The sequence below is a fragment of the Lissotriton vulgaris genome, chromosome 11, assembly GCF_964263255.1.
Source record: "Lissotriton vulgaris chromosome 11, aLisVul1.2, whole genome shotgun sequence".
NCBI lineage: Eukaryota > Metazoa > Chordata > Amphibia > Caudata > Salamandridae > Lissotriton > Lissotriton vulgaris.
Genome location: NC_141699.1, coordinates 608242588 through 608263229, shown reverse-complemented (window position 1 = coordinate 608263229; position 20642 = coordinate 608242588). Strand labels below are relative to the sequence as shown.

At 44.8% G+C, this 20642-nt stretch overlaps 1 protein-coding gene across 2 annotated transcripts in view; it reads right to left on the bottom strand.

The window, feature by feature from the left end:
• PLS1 (plastin 1) overlaps positions 1-20642 on the bottom strand; it is a 637640-nt gene that overhangs the window by 154194 nt on the left and 462804 nt on the right. For both annotated transcript variants that reach the window (XM_086943716.1, XM_086943715.1), the window contains exon 4: positions 15150-15279. In XM_086943716.1, the coding sequence (XP_086799842.1) occupies positions 15150-15279 (130 nt within the window). The remainder of the gene's footprint in view (positions 1-15149; positions 15280-20642) is intronic.

The following is a 20642-nucleotide window of genomic DNA, read 5'->3' as shown; positions in this document are numbered from 1 at the left end:
GGTATTTTTAGGTTTTAGGGCTGGGTTTGGTTTTTGGGGTACAGGGGTATTTTTAGGTTTTAGGGCTGGGTTTGGTTTTTGGGGTACAGGGGTATTTTTAGGTTTCAGGGCTGGGTTTGGTTTTTGGGGTACAGGGGTATTTTTAGGTTTCAGGGCTGGGTTTGGGTTTTGGGGTACAGGGGTATTTTTAGGTTTTAGGGCTGGGTTTGGTTTTTGGGGTACAGGGGTATTTATAGGTTTCAGGGCTGGGTTTGGTTTTTGGGGTACAGGGGTATTTTTAGGTTTTAGGGCTGGGTTTGGTTTTTGGGGTACAGGGGTATTTTTAGGTTTCAGGGCTGGGTTTGGTTTTTGGGGTACAGGGGTATTTTTAGGTTTTAGGGCTGGGTTTGGTTTTTGGGGTACAGGGGTATTTTTAGGTTTTAGGGCTGGGTTTGGTTTTTGGGGTACAGGGGTATTTTTAGGTTTCAGGGCTGAGTTTGGGTTTTGGGGTACAGGGGTATTTTTAGGGTTTTTTACATAAACGACTTTAAATAAATAAAATTAATTAAATTAAAATAATTAATTTACAATAATTAAATTAAATAATTTAATTAAATTAATTAGAATTTAAAAAATATATATTAAATTAATTTATTTAAATTAATTACAATTTTAAAATTAATTAAATTAAATTTATTAAATTAAATTAATTAAATTAGATTAATTACAATTTTTTAAAAAAAGATATACTTACCTATATTTACATTGTAATGGTATGCGTTGTAATAGCATCTGCTATGTAATGGCATGCGTTGTAATGCCATGCGATGTAATGGATCCTGCGTTGTAAAAAATGCGTTGTAACAGACTGCGTTGTAAAATAACGCGTTGTAACATCATAGATCCAAAAAGTCATACATAACCATGTGCAGAAGTGAGAAAATGTATCAGCTGAGCAAACGATGATGGGCAGCAAGGACCACAAGATTGTGTGCATCAGGGGACGTTCATGATACACATCACAGGAGTTTTGGGTGATGCCAAACCAATGATATCAGCATGCACTGCAGCATGAATGTAGTGAATAAGAAAAACATCTGATGCATGAAGTAGCAGCTCAGCCAGTAGCAGAGTCAGCAATTTCAGTTCTTGCTTTACTGTCACCATAAGGCTCTAATATAGTAATGCCAGTTTATGGCCTTCATAAAGCCTGGGCAGTAACATCGGAAGCGGAAGTCATCTCAGAAGAATCCTCTGGGCCTTATTTGTACGAACCTCCAGCTAGGGCACACACATCAACCTATAGATATCAGCTATTAACTATGGCATTAAACCCTAGCATTCTCCAGTCAAGATTCCTTTCAATGACTCAATGGAACTGATTAAGATTATTTCCAATGTTCACTCTTCGCAGCAAATCAAATCAGTAAAGCTGGTTTGTAACATCATAATAGCAGTGGTTTAAAGCCTCTGCTAGAAAACAAAAACATAGGAATTATAGGCCATCCATAGAGTTCGTGAAGCCTGGCTCCTTTATTTCAATATCCTCTAAGAAAGGTTTGTTGAGTATTAAAGGCAGGGCTACAGGAATTGTACTATTTTGCGGCTTCTTTGTTTTCCGTGAAATTATATATTTGTCACATTTGACACAAAATCCATCATCGGCTACATATTATGCAGAATTTAACAAAAAATATTTTCTACTTCAAATGATCAAAAGTTACTAAAAACATGGCTAACTAAGTTGCCAAGAAGCAGTAGACCCTTCGCAAAGGTTGACTGGTGCCTTTCTGTTGCTTTTTGCTGGATTTGGTTGTTAAATTGGTATTAATGAGGTGAAACATTTGCCCAGACGGTGGTAGCATGTGCAAAAGGACAAACTAATAAAGTAATACGATTACAACATACGCTGGTTTATGCCTCATAATTTGGCTTTTCTTTCCACATTCATTTGCCAATCCTGCTGCATAATTTGGTCCTCCTCTGTTGCATACCTTCAGTGGCTCTGATTAAATAACAGGAAGGCTACAGGTGATGACATGGAAAATGTCAAAAACCTGAAAATCAATGTTGATGCCTTGCCCCACCTTTCTTTTCTTTTTTCCATATTTCGAGCTTTTTAGGATTCACCTACAGACCGATTTAGCTGCTTTTTCTATTGGGAGGGTCACCACCATCTCTCCCTCCACTACACCAGTTTTTGCCAATCATCCTGGTGGCCCCCTGACCGTCCAATAATATTTTATTCTTTTTAACGTTTTGATTTACAAGAGCACAGCAGCATCTGTGTTGTAAAGTAAAAAAATAAAAAGCCAAAATGGCCATTGTAGCATTAGGACGCGTGATACATGCGCACAAATTTGCACAGACAGCGATTATCTTGGAATAGTAAACAATTCAAGATGGCTGCCCTGTATGTGGCCAATTTTACTATTTTTCTTCACCATTCAAACATGGCCAACAGTCATGTTAAAACAATAACTAAAATAAAGCAAGTAGAGCATCAGGGCAAACAAACAATGGCAAAGGCAATAGGTCGACACTCACCTTCTAAAGGAGAGAACTATTGGTTTTGCCAAAGCTTGCTCACCTTTGCCATGTTTCATGTATAATAGAACCGAGCAGAACCCTTTTAACATCAATCACTGATTAAACAAGCGTTTGAGCATTTCTTATGAGGGGCGTAGCTTGGTAAGTAAGACTAGGGGGATGTATGCTTCAGATTTCCCGACACTCACGCTAGAGTATTACGCTAATCACTTTATGAGAAGCAGTGCATGAGGGGGGCTTAAGAAGCGGTGGAAAGGGAAGGGAGTGTAAATTGTGAGAGGTGCTTAAAACACAGAGGGGCATATTAACAAGTGGATTGCGCCACTTGAATGTCACTTGTATAAACGTTCCGGTGGTGTGATGCCCAGCACAATATTTGCAAAGCGGCATTAAGCCACTTTGCATGCCTTAACGCTGCTTTGTAAATATGGTACCCCTTCACACAGGTATATGCATGAAAGGGGTGTCCAATGCATGATACTGTGGGCGTTTCAACGCAACACCCATTGCTTTTTGACGCTGCCCCAGATTTAGAAGGATGTGTAAATCTGAGGCAGTGCCAAAAACTAAGGCCATGCAAAAGCAGCCGTTAGATTGCCGCAACGAGGAGAAATTCATTTATTTCCCCTTGTTTTTGTTAATCCTATGTGTGCTGCATTGTGCAACACATATAGAAGTAATAACTCGCTACTATTGATTGATTATGTGCAAGAAGGGACACCTTCCTGCACATAAACAATCATCACTGCAACAGAGGCACCCTTGCACTATGGCTTAAAGGTGTCTGTGTTGGTGCTAGGTAGCTGTTTTTAGTGCCAGCGTAAGGAAAAACACAGTGTGCTCTGTATTCTTGTAAATACGGTGCATTCCTGTGTTTTTTAAATCGCGCAGTGAGGCAAAATTTGCTGCAGCACTGCGCTGCGCCATTTCCTTGTGCATATGCCCCAGTATTTTGTAAAATAACATCATTCCAAGGCCTTTGAAACAGAGATGAGAGTATATGTGTCTGTTTTAGTTTGAGTGAGAATTTAAAAATCCCAGGTGAAATCCAACAGACACCTTATCACACCCAACTGCAAATTCCTGTACCTAATAATTAAATAGTACATTTATCGGGAGGTGTAACACCTCAAACCACCACCCCCTGCTGCCTTAAGCTACGCTCCTGTTTTTATGTTTTTTAATGCTTATCACCACCAATGTCCTTCTTTCTAGGGATTGGATTTCTTGTGCATCATGTACATGATGCCAGCTAGAGGCATCCCATGGATCAGACTCAAATGCCTCCAGCAGCCTGGGCAGGATAAGGCGGCACGCCCGTTTTAAAAGGCAAACCATAACCACCTGTACAAATACTCCTGAGAGGCAGCCATTTCATTTCATGGTAGGCTGTGGGAGGGAGCTTCTACTGCACAGTGGGTGTCTGCAAGTCTCATGTCCACCAACACTTTGCTAGATCACCAAGGAAGGGTTGTGCAATGTGCCCACATGCAGTGATGCAGCCCTAAATCAGCAGATGACTAGGGCAGGGGCGGCTCTAGGCTCATGGTGGTCCTGGGCAGGGAGCGTAGGTAGGGGGCCCCGGAAGAGGGGGTCCGGGCGGGGCGTAGCAGGGAGGCCAGTGAAGAGGGGGGGTCAGGGTGTTTGGAAGTGGAACAGAGCCAGAGGCCACCAAATCCCTGCCATTGGCCGCCACACAAATATGTATCCATCCTCAGAGGATTATTATATTAAGGATATATATTGCCGTGGTGGCCCCTGGGATTTGGTGGCCCTGTGCAGGTGCACAGCTTGCACATGCCTAAGGCCGCCCCTGACTAGGGTCAGGAGGAGGCTTTTACCTTTGCCCATGAAGTCAGGACATTTTGATTTGACCAAGGTGGGTGAAGGTTCCCCGACTTGCCCCAAGGCCATGCTAAACCTGACTGGCTCGCTGGAACTCCACATTTCGAATAAACGGTGTGTCCTCTTTCCACTCAGGCTTTTTCTCTTCTCCCATTAGCGAGAACTTTAATAAAGGTTTACTCTCCTGTCAGAATGGTTCTAAATGTGGCTTAGCAAGAATTTCCAGCCTCTTTTAATTTCCCTTTGGGCCAGATGTACGACCCTAAATTGCATGCACAAATGGGTTTGCGACCCATTTGCGCATGCAAAATGGCCCAGGGTCATGTACAATTCCTAAATACGAGTCGCAATTTAATCGTGACACGCTATTTAGGAATTGTGAGTCGCAATTAGGAAGGGGTGTTCCCTTCCTAATTGCGTCCGCATATCAATGTACAAATGTTTTGTGAACGCAATTGCAGTCGCAAAACACTCGCAAATTACCACCCTCTTCAAGAGGGTGGTAATGCAGTCGCAATTTGGAAGGGGTCCCCAGGGGACCCCTTCCACTTTGTGACTGTCTCTAAAAATATTTTTTAAGGGCAGGCATTGGCCCCAGGGACCACTACCTACCCTTAGAAAATGAAAGTAAAACGTTTCTGTTTTTTTTTTTTTTAATACAGCCCGTTTCCTTCAAGGAAAACAGGCTGCATTAAAAAAAACTGCTTTATTTAAAAGCAGTCCCATGCATGGTGGTCCGCTGAGCCCAGCAGGCCACCACACCTGGGAGGGCCTGGCATTCCCAATGGGGTCGCACATTGCGAGAGGCTCATTATTATTAATGAGCCTCACAATTTGCGACCCCATTGGGAATCGTAAACAGTGTTAAACACACTGTTGTACATGGTAAATTGTACCTCACAAATTGCGACTCGCACTCGAGTCGCAATTTGCGAGGCGGAATTTTACTGGTCATACATCTGCCCCTTTATTTCTTCTACAGCGAGGACATGAACATGTGGGTGTAAACACCCCTTTGTGACCGGGGTTCCAGGGAAGAATACATTCTAGACAACAGTGGGTGTATTTCTGCTGCTCTTTTTCGTGGAATCACTGCAGCACAATTTATTAATAGTTTAATTGCTTATTTACACACAAAGCTCAATTTAATTTTCCAAGGTGTGCTCGGACTTTATGCAGCTTTTCACACGTACTCAAGTGCATTTTACGGCTTATTATTAATTGGAATTATTGTTCCTTTGATGTCTTTTTTCGCACTGATAGGTACACAAACTTATTTTCACAGTAAAATTATCTTGTACATTTATTTGTACTCATCTGTACAATTCTTTAACTAAAAAAAAAAAAAAGCACTTGATCTTGGCACAGTGAAGCGCATTCTTATAAGGTGCTTGAGAGCAAATATTTGTCAGCGTTTAGATAAGTCGAGGGTAAAGGCAGCTCTGAGCTAAGGACAAACACTTGCTACCACAGGCCTCGCATTCTACACATGTCAAGTGATAAGTATTTCAGCTGGGCGTGGACGTCTGTGTGGACGCAGCTGTTGAGAGAACCTAGAGGCAACGTCCATTCACTACATGGTATTAAACGCTCGCTGTAGTACAGGCGTTATATCACATGTCACTGATATCACGCCGCTATATCCAGGGCCAGATTAAACACTGTGGAGGCCCCTAGGCAGTCGAAATTTCGCTACACCCCTCCAACACCACCACCCCCCCCCCGCAAATTAATCTCGATTTTGATAAACCAATTTTATTACTCAAAACTAAACATTAACAATTATTGTTATTAAACTAAATTATAAAATTTGAATAAACACAAAAAACTTTAAATATTCACTTTCCTCAATTTGTTTGTGGTGAAATCTTTCAGGATATCTTGGAAATCTACCTTTTGCAGGCGTCCTATTCAGTGGAGTCATTAAGGTAAAGATTTTGTTTCTTTGGTTTGGTTCACTTTCTTCTATATTTTCGAAACAATGTGAGAAAGCTTGATTCTAACTTTTTTTCAAGATCAAATCAATATTATTTTGATCTGTTGTCGCGGGCCCCTAATAGGTGTGGCGCCCATTGGCGGGTGCCTACCTTGCCTGTTTGGTGATCCAGAACTGGCTACAACGACTGTCAAGGTAAGTAGATGTGGATTCAAGATTTAAGCAATATTATCCAAGGGGGAGAGCCACGTAGTTATTGACTGGGGAGAAACCAGAGGGTCCTGAGGCGAAGCAGTTAATGTTGTAGCTACAGAAGGGTGTGAATATGAACATTAAGGCATCACAATAGTTCTGGCTCCAGGAGGGTCAGAAAAATGACTTCTTCATAAAGGAATGATTTCGCTCCACTGCACCAGGTGGGTACGCCCACTAAACAACCGAATCACCACTGCAATCAGCTCAAGCACCAGAAAGAGCAATAGGGTAATGAGCATCCCTTGCGTGGTCCCCTGTTATTTGACAATGGGCGGGACACGAATCCCCCGCAGTTCACCTGTGCTGTTGGATTCGGATGTAACCATCTACATTTTTTATATGAGATCCTAAGCTTGCCTTTTCTAAAGTTGTATAAAGGAAGTCCAACTCCTCACAGTCCAACACTTTCTCCACACCCAGTGATACTGTCAGTGCTTCACCTAGATATCGCATGTCTGCCACATGAGGTGTGCTAGCGTTCTGAAGAAAGCGGAACAGCCTGGCACAAAGCCAACATGTGACTCATGTATTAGGTAGGGGATGACCTTACACAGCCCGGTGGCCAAGATTTTGGCCAGTATGTTGAAATCTACGTGTCAAAATGGCCTTATTGGACAAGTGTTTAAGAGAACCTGGAAGTTCTGCTTCTTTGAAACCTTCACTAAGGGACTTGAATATGGGAATGCAATTACTGCTTCCGCGATCTCTTCCAGGTAATTTCACCTTCTAGGTGAAGACTACTCTTGGGATTGAGTGATGGAAGCTTTAACTGTCTGAAGAAGTAATATTTGTCAGCAGTTGAGTCCTGTGCTCGAAACTGCATAGGGATTCATAATATGAAGCAAACGCCCCTGTAATCTCCGCCTTGTGTGTAAACACGTTGCCTGTTTTGTCAAGCCTGGCCACTATCAAATATTGAGAGGTTCTTTGGCATAGCTGAAAGGATAGCAGCCTCCCAGCCTTTTCTCCATACTCACAGTATTTCTCTCTCTGATCTGGACCAGCACACGATCTGCCTGGGCAATTAAAATGGAAATGAGTGAGAATTTTTCTGCAACTAGTTTTGCAGGAGTACTGATGTCGGTTGTGCATTATACAGTCTGGTGAGGCCTCTAACCAAAATCTTGTCATATGAATTGTGTTCCTCAGTAGTACTTTGTCTGGCCACAGTGGAGTCGCCCATCATAAATCGTGTCCATCTCACCTTGCCAGTGTCCGATAGTACTTGGGCTGAAGAGATTGAGGGCGGCCACGTTTTCCAATCTATATGTCTGTATGAATGACTTTATTGTCTTTGTGGCCTCACACTGTCTATATGATGTGGCTTGCGTTCTCCAGTGTGTCGAGGAGGGGAACACAGCCTAGATCTAGACCTATTGGCACCGCCAAGTAGTCGATATTCCTGCTTCTAAATATTATTGCACAATCCATAAGGCAGCACTGTAGTCTGTTTCAGGATGTTGTCAACATGGAATAAAGAACGTTTAAACCTGCTCTTATGTAACAGTCGCCAAATGTTAATCAGACAATGATCAGACATGAGATCATGCAGGATGGCCCTGTCCCCATCACTGCATTTGTCTAATGGATCCGTTTTATCAAACAGAGAGTCTATTGTCAGATTTCTGTTTCCGTCTAAAGGAGCCAAATTCTCAGAAGATTCTGGGCTGCTGGGAGAAGAAAGGCTTTTTACACATGTTTGGGGCATAAATAGAGTCTACAATCAAGGAGCTTGAGTTTGGAAAATGCAAATCTGCCCTCTGGGTCACACCCTAATTTTAAAAGTCTGTAACGTGAGGATTTGCATAGTAGGATTGTTACAACACATATTCTGGATCTGCAGATCGAATCACCGCTCTGTGGATTAGAGTTAGACACATAACTACTATTGATGGCCACGCACATCCAGTCTCATTTGAGTTTGGCAGATTCTACCTCCGACAGATAGGTTTCTTGATGTCCCTGGTCATGGTTTTTTAATGAATTTCTTCTTATTTCCCATGTATTTGGTATAGATCACAGATCTCACTTATAGCAATGAGAACTTAAATTAAAAAACCTTTTATCTAAAAAAGAATAACCTAGCAAATTAATAAAATTACAATTTTACTTTTCTGGACTACTGTAACCATGATTACCAGTGTCTAACCATAGAGTATAGACGATCATAAGAGAGGGAGTACGTCACCATCAAGTGATCAATTACCAAATATGACATCCATGATATAAGTACCCCTTTAAGTGGGATCTAATTTTGACCCGAAACAGGAGAAGAACCTGTTAGGCGACTGATAACATTAAACATATCTCCCCAACAGTATAATGAGATTTTACATGCAGATAATTTTGAAATGCCATATTGGTACAGTACTCTACAAAAAATATTTTACTTATTAAATGCAACCAGGGACTTTTCCCAAACTGGCTATAAATTAAAGAAGGGAGGTCCATCAAACCTAATCCTTGAAAGGGTGAGTAGAGCTACGGATTGATATTTTATTATGATTTAGATTTTAAACCTAAACACAAATACTTCATGAAATAATACATTGCGTTTTTGGCTCATAAAATGAATTCCTTTGGTGATCAATTGTTATAAATGTTTATGGTATTATATTGTTTCTGTAATTGTCTTATGTATATATATATATATATATATATATATATATATATATATATATATATATATATATATATATATATATATATATATATATATATATATATATATATATATAAGGATATTAAAAAACAAAGTGATGGATGGAATGCTCGAATTAATCTCAGCTGCTGGCAATCATTCGGGGTGCATCCTAAACCATCATTTTGTGCCCACCATGCCACCTCAGTTTGGACCCCACCATATCCAAAGCAGCCTTGACCCTACTCCAGTGGGAACAGTACAGCATGAAGTGCCAGGCCAGTTCCTCCCTGAACCAGAAAACAAGCAACCCAGGACCGGGTTTGCCCTTATTATGGGCTCATGGTCCAGGTATAGCTTGATCCCAGTAGCACAGTGAGCAGGACACACGTCCGGGCATACCCATCAGACTTAGGGCATCAAAAAACAAAGTGATGGATGGAATGCCTGAATTAATCTCAGCCACTGGCAATCTCTCGGGCTGCATCCCAATCCATAATTTTTCACCCACCAGGCCGCCTCAGTTTGGACCCAGCCATATGCAAATCAGCCTTGACACTGCATGAAGTGCCATGCTAGGGGTCATCCCTTAACCAGAAAATAAGCAACTTAGGACTGGGTGATGAGCCCATAAAACGTAAAACATCAGAACAGGGTTGCTTGTGTTCCAGTTCAGGGAGGACCTGACTTGGCAGTTCGGGCTGGACTGTTCCCATTGGAGCGGGGTCAAGATGGATTTGCATATAGCTGGTCCAAACTAAGGTGGCATGGTGTACAAAATAACAATGAATTGGGATGCGGCCAGAGTAATTACCAGTGGCTGAGGCTAGTTTAAGCATTCCATCCATCTCTTTTTGTATACTTTCATATTGCAAAGGATGACAATAATATTCCTTGCCCTGTTGAAGCGTCAAATTTAATATATGGTGTCGCAAAACATATGCTGTCATAGAGGCAGTTTAGAATCAGAAAACAGAAAAATATAAACGTTTATGATAATACATTGGTACTACTTAAGGAGAGCTATTAAATAAGAACCTAAAACTAAAATGTTTCACCTGCAGCCGGAATGATGCTCAGTGACCTGTTTACACCATGACGTCTGGCTCTGGCAGAAAGTACAGGTTAATGTCACAATTTAACTTTAATAAGCTATTACAGTTAAGCAGCTGTGCCAACAGGTGGCATGAAATGCTACAACTCGACAGTTTTTCCATAGAGGAATTGCAGGCTTCCATTATTAAGCATACTGTGAGCAAGAACATATCCTTTAGCTTTGCCTTTTTGTATTTGGCGATTGCTTTTCATACAAAGTGATATCTCAGTCAACTCTAATGAAATCTTTGGCCCTATAAGTTTAATTTGGAAATGTGTGCTAAGTGTGGAATTAAGTCTATGTGTGTGTGCCAAATGTTACATTCAGTGAGTGGGTGCCCTGTGCATCCCCCCTCGTAGCGCCAGTCACTCCCTCAACTCCCCCCACACAATGAGCATGACTTACAAGCTCTTCTTTAACCCTGGTTCTCAACAGTCCTTGTGCTATGCTCAACCTCCTACTATAAGAAACATCTTACAGACAGGTGTTTTGCTATGTGGAGAATGCACGTCTTGAGTTGCCATGGGGAAACGGCCTTTACCACGCAGGCTGAGCCACGGATGCCGTTTCCCCCACAAGTGTAACAGCGTTTGCCTGAACCACACATTTGTCTTAACCATGCATACGTGTGGTTAAGGCAGATATCTGTCTAGTGTCAGGATGGGCGGGGAGAGGAAGAGGAAGCATCGGAACAGGAAGCTCTGGACGCGGACATGTAAGTGGGGCTGGGGTCAGGTTTGGGGGGTAGTTGTTAGGGGTGGGTCGGTTTTAGGGCTCAGGGTGGGGGGGGGGGCTGGTAGTTTTGGGGAGGGGGCAGGGTTTTAGGGCTCAAGGCGAGGGAGGGGGGTCAGGGTAGTTTTAAGGGCTGGGTCGATTTTTGGGGGGTGGAGTCGGTTTAAGGCAGTGTTTTTAAAAAGAAGCAGAGTTTTAGGGCTCAGGGCGGGGTAGTTTTAACGGCTGGTTAGGTTTTGGGGTGAATTTTTAGGGGTGGGGGCAGCCGCTGTCTGTGCAGGTAAGAGCGGTGGGGCCGGGATAGGGGGGATTTCGGGGGACGATGCAGAGGGAAAATTAATTATCATCCCCCCTTACCTGGCCTCACCGCCCCACCGCTGTTACCTACACGGACCGCGGCTGGGTGGGGATCTGTTTTAGGGCTCGGGAATGTCAAGGTATTTTTTTAAAGTAGGCAGGGTTTTAGTCCTCAGGGAGGGGGAAGGGGGTAGGGGTGGTTTTAAGGGCATGTGAGTGTACATTTTAGGGCTCATGGCGGGGGGCAGGTGTAGGGGTAGTTTTTGGTAGGAGGCAGGGTCTTATGCCTCAGGGCGAAGGAAGGGGTAGTTTTAAGGGTGAGGTCTGTTTTCGGGGTCAGGGCAGGGGAGCGAGATAGAGGGATAGTATTTTAGGACTTAGAGCGGGAAGCATGGGGTCGGGGTAGTTTAGCATGCATATCTCTTTAGCAAATATGCCTTTACAACAAAATTTGTTGCAAAGGCATGCGTGGTTAAGATGCATTAATTATTGGGACCTCGTTGTAGAGGCACGCGTGGTTCAGCCATTCATACTTCGTCATACAACTGTTGCCATGTTGTAATTTTAAAACTCTGTCAAAACTTTCTTTCAGTTTCCCTACAGAATTGGTTGCTTACATAAAACCAGCTTGTTTATATCAGACCTCATCCGGGGGAGGGCAAAGGGCAGACAGGAGCTATGGGTCCCAACTGTGGCAGTTAATGTTGTTTGCCACTTGGATCCTGGTGTCCATCCTACTATGGCTCTGAAAACTCAGCCAAGTGCAACCTTCTGCACTTGACTTTCAGGGTAGCAAAGGCAAGCAGTCACAGGCTTCTCAGGGGTGTGGTGTGATGGGCAGGACAGTAGAACTCAAAAATCAATCAAAAGACATAATAATTTGAAGTCCAAACCAGTGTTGGTCTTTCAGAAAATGATGGCGCTTTAAATCACACTGCAAGACAAAATGTTATGCAATTCAGTTGTGAATCTAGGGTGATACTCCCCTAACATGATTTCCTGTGAGCGCTAAACCCTCCCTCTTCTTCATGTTATCTCTCCCCTAGGCAACCTTGTTTAGGTCGGTCTAACAGCAAGATTTGTATGAAGCAAAAATTAGGCTCTGGTTTAGATTACACACCCCCTCACAAGTTTAAATGCTTAATCTGTTAATGTTCCCATTGTCATACTGGACAGGAAGCAGTCTTAAGTCCTTGCGCTTCCTCCAGCATGTTTCAGGCAGCTTGATAGGCCTGCAGGTGGAGGCCCACAATACTTGCATGCCACCCCCAGCAGTGTCGGCAGGGGAGGTGGGTACCGCTTGCATCTTCAGTAGCCTCCGACTCCTTGATCAAAAGAATGCTGCTCAGTGAGCCCTAGGTGTTATTGTCTAGGTGTTCACAGCAATCACAGCCCACTTCTGAACAGATGCAGGAAGATGGAAAGGCAGCTGCAATCCAACAAGGCCACAAAGCACAGCGAAGTAGTTGCAGCCCAACATCGTGCATATCCCAGCCCAAAGCACATGGCCAGGTAGCTGGAGTCAACCTCATGCCTATGAACAGATGTTCATATTAGTACACAGTTCTCTACAGAACTACAGTGAGAAATTCGGAGACCTTGTGCAGCATGGGTGACTCCTGAGTTCACTCTCTCAGGTAGCCCACTTTCTATGGGTGTTCTTCAGGCCAGGAATACGCTCGGCTTCTCCTCCTGAACATTCTCCATCCATTAAGGCTACGCGATTCCTTCAACTCAGCAGGCAGACAGACAGGTTTCCGGGCATTGGGCAGAACCTCAGCTCCCGCAGCAGAAAGTGAGGACTTCAGATGATGTCCTCTCACCTCTGTCAAACTGGCTCCAAGGCAGATACAATTCCTGATTACGCAGCAGTTCTTCAAGTACTCCGTGGAGCATTCCCATCCTTGGTCATGAAGGAGGATGAACTGGAACCAAGTGGTGTTGTTTAACTTCCACTTTTATACACATTTTGTAGAAAGTGGATGTGAAGCCGAGGTCTCAAACTTCAGAACAAGCTTTTGGTGATTCTCTTTCAAAGTCCTTCTCAGGCTGCTCTACAGACACAACCTTTGATGATTCTCACTACAGGCAGCACGCAGCTTTTTTCAAGCTGGAGCTGGCATAATATGGGCCAATGAAGTATGAGGTGCCTGTACCTTGCGTTCATCATCCTCTCTAAGTAGTAAAGAGGGACAGATAGACAATATGTCAGGGCTGACCTGGAAACGTACTTGCTTTGAACTGTAGTCCCTATTCTCTCCCCTAATAAATTGCAGTGCTTAGGACGATCTAATCAGCAGCCTATTGTTAACAAGGAATACAGAGAATTTCTAAAGCTGATCCCGTCTAGATCTTCTTCACTTCAGTGCTTGGATGTCCACTTTCCAGCTTCAGGACAGACAGGGACAGGAATTCTTGCTGTCTTAAGAAACTCTCCTCACACTCCTTTTTGGGTAATGCTAAACCTGACAGTACTCAGATTCATGCAGATACAAAGTTCTAATATCACACATGTACTACATGCATACTTACTCCCACACACACTCGACATACATGCAGGATCTCAGTGCAAGGCTCTGGGTTGCACGTAACAGCAGAACTTTACACGAGAGGGGTAGCTAGGTCACATTCTCTCTACAAAGATAAAAAGATCTGGTCAACTCATTATGCTGCCACCACTGCCTTTGTGCTAAACCTAGGACAGGTACGGTAGTACTCTGTTCACTATGAGGGCTCGCTTGGTGCACTCTCCAGGTGGACAAGCCTTGGTCTTCCCACTCACGCTTAAATTAGCTTGACCCCAGAGCCAAAACAAAAGTCAGGATACCAGTTAGGTATGCAGTCAAGCACACATGGAAGAGGTACACATTGGTATACCCTGCAAGGGACATTCCCATTCCAACAACATCCCTTTGCTAAGCTCACCTCCAGTCTGGTATTCAATGTTAGTTCCTGAGTAGTGTTAATGAGGAAAGACTCACCGCACACATAACCCTATAATCAATAATACTGCAAAGGGAAGAGAAAGGCACAAAGGTAACGTGCTCTAAAAAAATAATGAACATTTTAAGGATAATATTTGAATTGCCAAGTGTCATTTGAAACATGCAGAATTCCATTTGTGATTTGGAATATAAAGATTAATTTTGCAACAGGCCACCTACTATTTTTGAGATCCGAAACATTCAAACCATTCGATTTGCGACTTAAATATGTTACATTTGCAAACCATTTCATGTTATTTGAAAAATGTAAACAAACAATTTGCATGCGATTTTATTAGGTAACATAACATGTTCTGGAATGTCTCTTCGGCAGCATCACGTCCTGTTAATTATTCTACATAATATTTTTTTCCATGTAGAATACATTTATTTGAAAAATGCCTTAGACAAAGTACAGCCATCAAATTAAATCCACATGCGCTAAATTACTAAAACTTGTATTACAAACGTTAAAGAATGTTAAAAAAAACTGCTTATTCAAAAAAGACCCAAATAAAATGGAAACAACCTCCTGGTATAGTTGGCACAGGCCGTCTATTGCCCCTTTTTTCTATCTTCCTCGCTACATATAAATACATATATATAATGTCTTTCGCACTTGTGGTCTCCTAAGGAAGCACTATATATTTTTTTCAAAAACACACACAGTGCTATACAATCTTTGTCGCAGTACAAAAAATACTGGTGAAGTTGGTAAAATCATACAAGGAAATCAATCAGCAAATAGAAAATGCTCAGCAGGGCACAAAGAATGCAATATTGCTAGTTGTTCAAATTAAAAATAAAATAAAACACTAATAAGGGCTTCTTTACCCGAGTATGAATGCTGTGTGCCTTCACTGGATATCTGCGATGTTCCTCCAATGGCCGTGATGCCTTCTTTCCTGTTGATTGATTTCCTGAACGACCTACTGATGTCCCTGCTTTTCAACTCCTGCATCACCTGGTAACAGAAGAAAGCATACCTCATCTTCAATATTTGATATTCATGATAAATATTTCAATACCGCGAGTCATCAGAGCTGAAAGAAAGGAGGCTTGTACTAATTAGAAGCCTCATGCATAGCACTTAGAGCAGTGCAGCAAAACTCTTCTGGAAGTGACCATATCTTAAAACGGGGTTTATTTGCATAACATGGACGATGATAACCTGGTATGGCTTTGAAAGGATTACGTTCTCTGAGCCACCGAGAGCCAAAATAAGAAAGAGGAGTCACAACAAAACAAAAAAAAATGCTTTGTAGTAAACTTCCACTGTCGTGACAGCCCATGCCATTTCTAAACAAAGGGGTCCATTACAATGGCGGGCACCCTAACGGTGAACGGGACTGACCACCAGAGGTGCGGCAGTCAAGCTGTGTCCATCAGGATGTGACCGCCATCCTGGTGGTCACATCCCGCATATTTCACATTTTTCGGGCGGTGCTTTGTGCAGCACCCGGCACAATGTCAAATATGCATTTTGTGCACAACGTGACAGGTACCGCGCGGTGCCTGCCACCTTGTGCATGCCAATGTAGGGGGCTACCATAGGTACCCCCCAAGTGCACCTCCCAACACCACAGGGGCCCGCAACGGGCCCCCAAAGCCAAAACCTGCATGCCTTTCCATGGCACCATGGAAAGGCCAAATTTCGCTGACATCATAATATGGCTGGTGGTGCCTGCTAGGCACCGCCACCATAATATTGCCCAGGACCGCACAGCAGGCAATCGTAACCATTGCCTGCCTGCTGTAAACTGGCGGACGGTCTTTCCGTCCTCCGCTGAGCCCCCGCCATTGTAATAGGGTGGGGGTAAATGGCGTGCGGGTGGGGAAATATGTCAGGCGGATCGCCACCACCGGTCGTGCGGTGGCAATCCGCCCAACATCATAATGACCCCCTAAATGTCACAAAATAGGCAGCTGCCCTGGCAAAGCCAGCACATATGTCTAGCGCTATGTCAAGATCACTGCATAGAGTTACCCGGAAAGAGTTGTCTTCAGCGGAAAGGGGTTGGGAGTCAGGGGCGGCTCGTCCGTAATGGTGGAGGAGCGCCGCCCCACTTGTCAAAGCCAGTCAGCGAAAAACAAAATGATAATAAAATAATATTATCATTTTATTTTTCACTGACTTACTGACTCGATGTCAGTGTGGGGCGGTGCATGGCCGGGCCATGGCAAGGGGAGGCCAAACAGACGTGCACACTTAGGTTTCTCCAACCCGGCTGTGTTGGGTAGCCGGGTCGGAGAAATAGCATAGACTCCCAGGCACAGTCTGAGCAGCAAATCAGACCGCTCGGACCAATCCTGGCGCTGCTCTCATGCTAAGCATAGAATTAGAGCAGCGCCGAGATTGAGTGGGAGCCTATGCCCAAGTGACTGCCGGGAGGAGGGACAGAGAAGAGCACCGAGGGGGCGGCCTCAACAGGTACTTTTTTATTATTATTTATTATTCCCCTAATTCCCCCATCCCCCACCCTCTCCACTTTAGCTATTCCGCAGTCACCACTGTTGGGAAGTGGCATCTAGTGGCAGCCGCGGCCCGCAGTGGGAGTACCTGCAGGGCGGTGACGTGGGGAGGGGTAGGGGCAGGGTGGAGGAAGTACTGTATAGATTACGGAGGTTCCCAGGTAAGTAAACACTTAAATAAATAAAACAAATTTGCATTGCATCCCCAAATGCGATGCAGTGCGCGCAACGAAATTCGTTATATTTATTTAAATGTTTACTTATCTGTAAAACTCCTAATCCATACATTACTACCCCCCACCCTGCCCCTCCCCCTCCACACGTCACTGCCCTGAAGGTCCTCCCACTGCCGGACGTGGCTGTCTAGTGGTGCTCCAAATATCCAGTGTGAAGCCGTTGCCGGTGTTGTGTAATATGTGGTATCCCCCTGGTATCGTGTATCCCCTGCACTTCGGCTTTCTTCGGAGAATAAACTCAGCCCGGGCAGGATCAGACTGAAGCAGTCGATCTCTGCTCGGGCTGAGTGCGGGAATACACGATCTCACTGGATCCGAAACGGAGCTAAAGCTATTAATTGCCCACGTTTCTTTCAGGAGTCAATGCTGCAAATGAAGAGACAGGAAGCAATTAATTACCCGACATGTCTTTATTAAAAGAGTCATACTGCACATGAACAGACAGGACGCAAATCTCGAGTAGAACAAAGAAAGAAGCTTGAAATAAAAATGTATAAGCATGCACGGAGTGAAAGAATGAAATATATTTTCGAGGCATGCACGGAGTGAAATAATGGAGTACGTTTTCGAGGCATGCACGGAGTGACAGAATCACACGAGGCATGGACGAAGTGAAAGAGTACATTTTCAAGGAGAAAACAAAGATGTGACACTGTATGGAAGCGCAGTTAATTGCTAAATTACATAAATAAACTCTTATTTCATGGATTTTAAGTTTAAAAAATATATAATGGTTATTTATTGTGAATCTTTAAAATGTGCTCACACTGTGGCTCATCTCTGTGAGCGTTCTGTCATTAGTACAATTAGTGTGACACTGCTTTCAACACTCACTTTTTTGATAAAACATCTGCCCATCTTTGTGTGCATTGCGGCTGAACTCAGATTTAACATATTGCAGCATCAAAAATTCAAGTGAACAATTTCCACCAGTCGAGTTTTGGATTTAAAAGAGGCCAAAAGACAAGAGAAAACAATGCTTAATCCCGAAATAAGAATATTTCTGCTTAAATGTCAGACGACATTCTGAAACATGTGAAATAGGTTGATGACTGATGTGCTGTGGGGAACTGCATGCTGTAATGACACATTTGCGTAAAGTAATGCGCATACCACCACCACCACTCGGAAACATGTTTGCATTTTTATATATCTGTTACTGTTCTACAAAACATTAGAAAAATATAGCAACACCATGTTCCTGAGGTTGTACAATATACAGACACTAGGTTACCTTTTTCAGCAGAAGGCTGGCCTACACAAGATGTTCACAGCACTCAAGAAAGATGACAAAAATCACAAAAGAAAAACAAGCATTGGCATAGCCAATAGGTCTCGCATTTGAGACCTTATAAGTGTTTAGCCAAGCAGTTGGTGTTGTTGCACCAAGGATATTCTGCTGCATAACTAAATACTTATGGGGTCCGAAAAGCGAGACCTATTGGCTATGCCAATGCTTGTTTGTTTTGTGTTGCTGTTTTGTTTAAGTTGCCAGATCTACACTAGCTGGACATGTCTTTTGTTAACAGGTCTTTGCATCAAATGAACTTGTTTTCATTGCTCTGAATGTTGTTTCCATTATGGTTGTAGGAAGCAGTCATTCCCGGGGGTGTGGGGGCTGCCTAGCTGTGCGCATGCGCCAAATTTTGCAAATGAGAAAAAGCCTGGTACAGGCGCAATTTACAAGTGTGGAGTGAGTGAGCCCCAGGCAGCATGACACACTCACACAGGAGTTCATGCACTGCAGCTGTATACTCAGCATGGTTTAAGGAAACTCGGCCCACTCCCTCCCAGGCATCAAACATATATTTACCAAGAAACTCTGAGAAGAGCCTGCCTGCTGCACTGACAATTGGTGGTGTGTGTGCCTGGTGAAAGCGTGCACTGATGGCTGGTGGTGTATGTGCCTGGTGAAAGCGTGCACCGACGGCTGGTGGTGTTTGCCTGGTGTAAGCGTGCACTGATGGCTGGTGGTGTGTGTGCCTGGTGAAAGCGTACACTGATGGCTGGGGGTGTGTGTGCCCCGTGAAAGCGTGTACTGATGGCTGGGGGTGTGTATACCCGGTGGAAGCGTGCATTGACGGCTGGTTGTGTGTGTGCCTGGTGGAAGCGTGCACTGACAGCTGGTGGTGTGTGCCTGGAGGAAGCATGCACTGATGGCTGGTGGTGTGTGTGTGCCTGGTGGAAGCGTGCACTGATGGCTGGTGGTGTGTGTGCCTGGTGAAAGCGTGCACCGACAGCTGGTGGTGTGTGTGCCTGGTGAAAGCGTGCACTGATGGCTGGTGGTGTGTGTGCCTGGTGGAATCATGCACTGACGGCTGGTGGTGTGTGTGCCTGGTGGAAGTGTGCACTGACGGCTGGTGGTGTGTGCCTGATGGAAGCGTGCACTGATGGCTGGTGGTGTGTGCCTGATGGAAGCGTGCTCTGACGGCTGGTGGTGTGTGAGCCTTGTGGAAGCGTGCACTGATGGCTGGTGGTGTGTGTGCCCACTGAAAGCGTACACCGATGGCTGGTGGTGTGTGTGTGTGTGCCTGGTGAAAGCGTGCACCGATGGCTGGTGGTGTGTGTGTGTGTGCCTGGTGAAAGCGTGCACCGACGGTTGGTGGTGTGTGTGCCTGGTGAAAGCATGCACTGAAGGCTGGTAGTGTGTGTGCCTGGTGGAAGCGTGCACTGACTGCTGGTGGTGTGGGTGCCGGTGAAAGCGTACACCGATGGCTGGTGGTATGTGTGTGTGTGCCTGGTGAAAGCGTGCACCGACGGCTGGTGGTGTGTGTGCCTGGTGAAAGCGTGCACTGAAGGCTGGTAGTGTGTGTGCCTGGTGGAAGCGTGCACTGATGACTGGTGGTGTGTGTGTGTGCCTGGTGAAAGTGTGCGCTGATGGCTGGTGGTGTGTGCTTGGTGGAAGCGTGCACCGACGGCTGATAGTGTGTGATGGCTGGTAGTGTGTGTGCCTGGTGAAAGTGTGCACTGATGGCTGGTGGTCTGTGTGCCTGGTGGAAGCTTGCACTGACGGCTGGTGGTGTGTGTGCTGGGTGGAAGCGTGCACTGACCGCTGGTGGTGTGTGTGCCCAGTGAAAGTGTGCACTGATAGCTGGTGGGGTGTGTGTGCCTGGTGAAAGCATGCACTGACGGCTGGTGGTGTATGGCTGGTGGAAGCGTGCACTGACGGCTGGTGGTGTGCGTGCCTAGTGGAAGTGTGCACAGACGACTGGTGGTGTGTTTGCCTGGTGTAAGCGTGCACTGATGGCTGGTGGTGTGTGTGCCTGGTGAAAGCGTACACTGATGGCTGGGAGTGTGTGTGCCCTATGAAAGCGTCTACTGATGGCTGGGGGGGTGTGTACCCGGTGGAAGCGTGCATTGATGGCTGGTTGTTTGTGTGCCTGAGGGAAGCGTGCACTGACGGCTGGTGGTGTGTGCCTGGAGGAAGCATGCACTGATGGCTGGTGGTGTGTGTGTGCCTGGTGGAAGCGTGCACTGATGGCTGGTGGTGTGTGTGCCTGGTGAAAGTGTGCACCGACAGCTGGTGGTGTGTGTGCCTGGTGGAAGCGTGCACTGATGGCTGGTGGTGTGTGTGCCTGATGGAAGCGTGCACTGATGGCTGGTGGTGTGTGCCTGATGG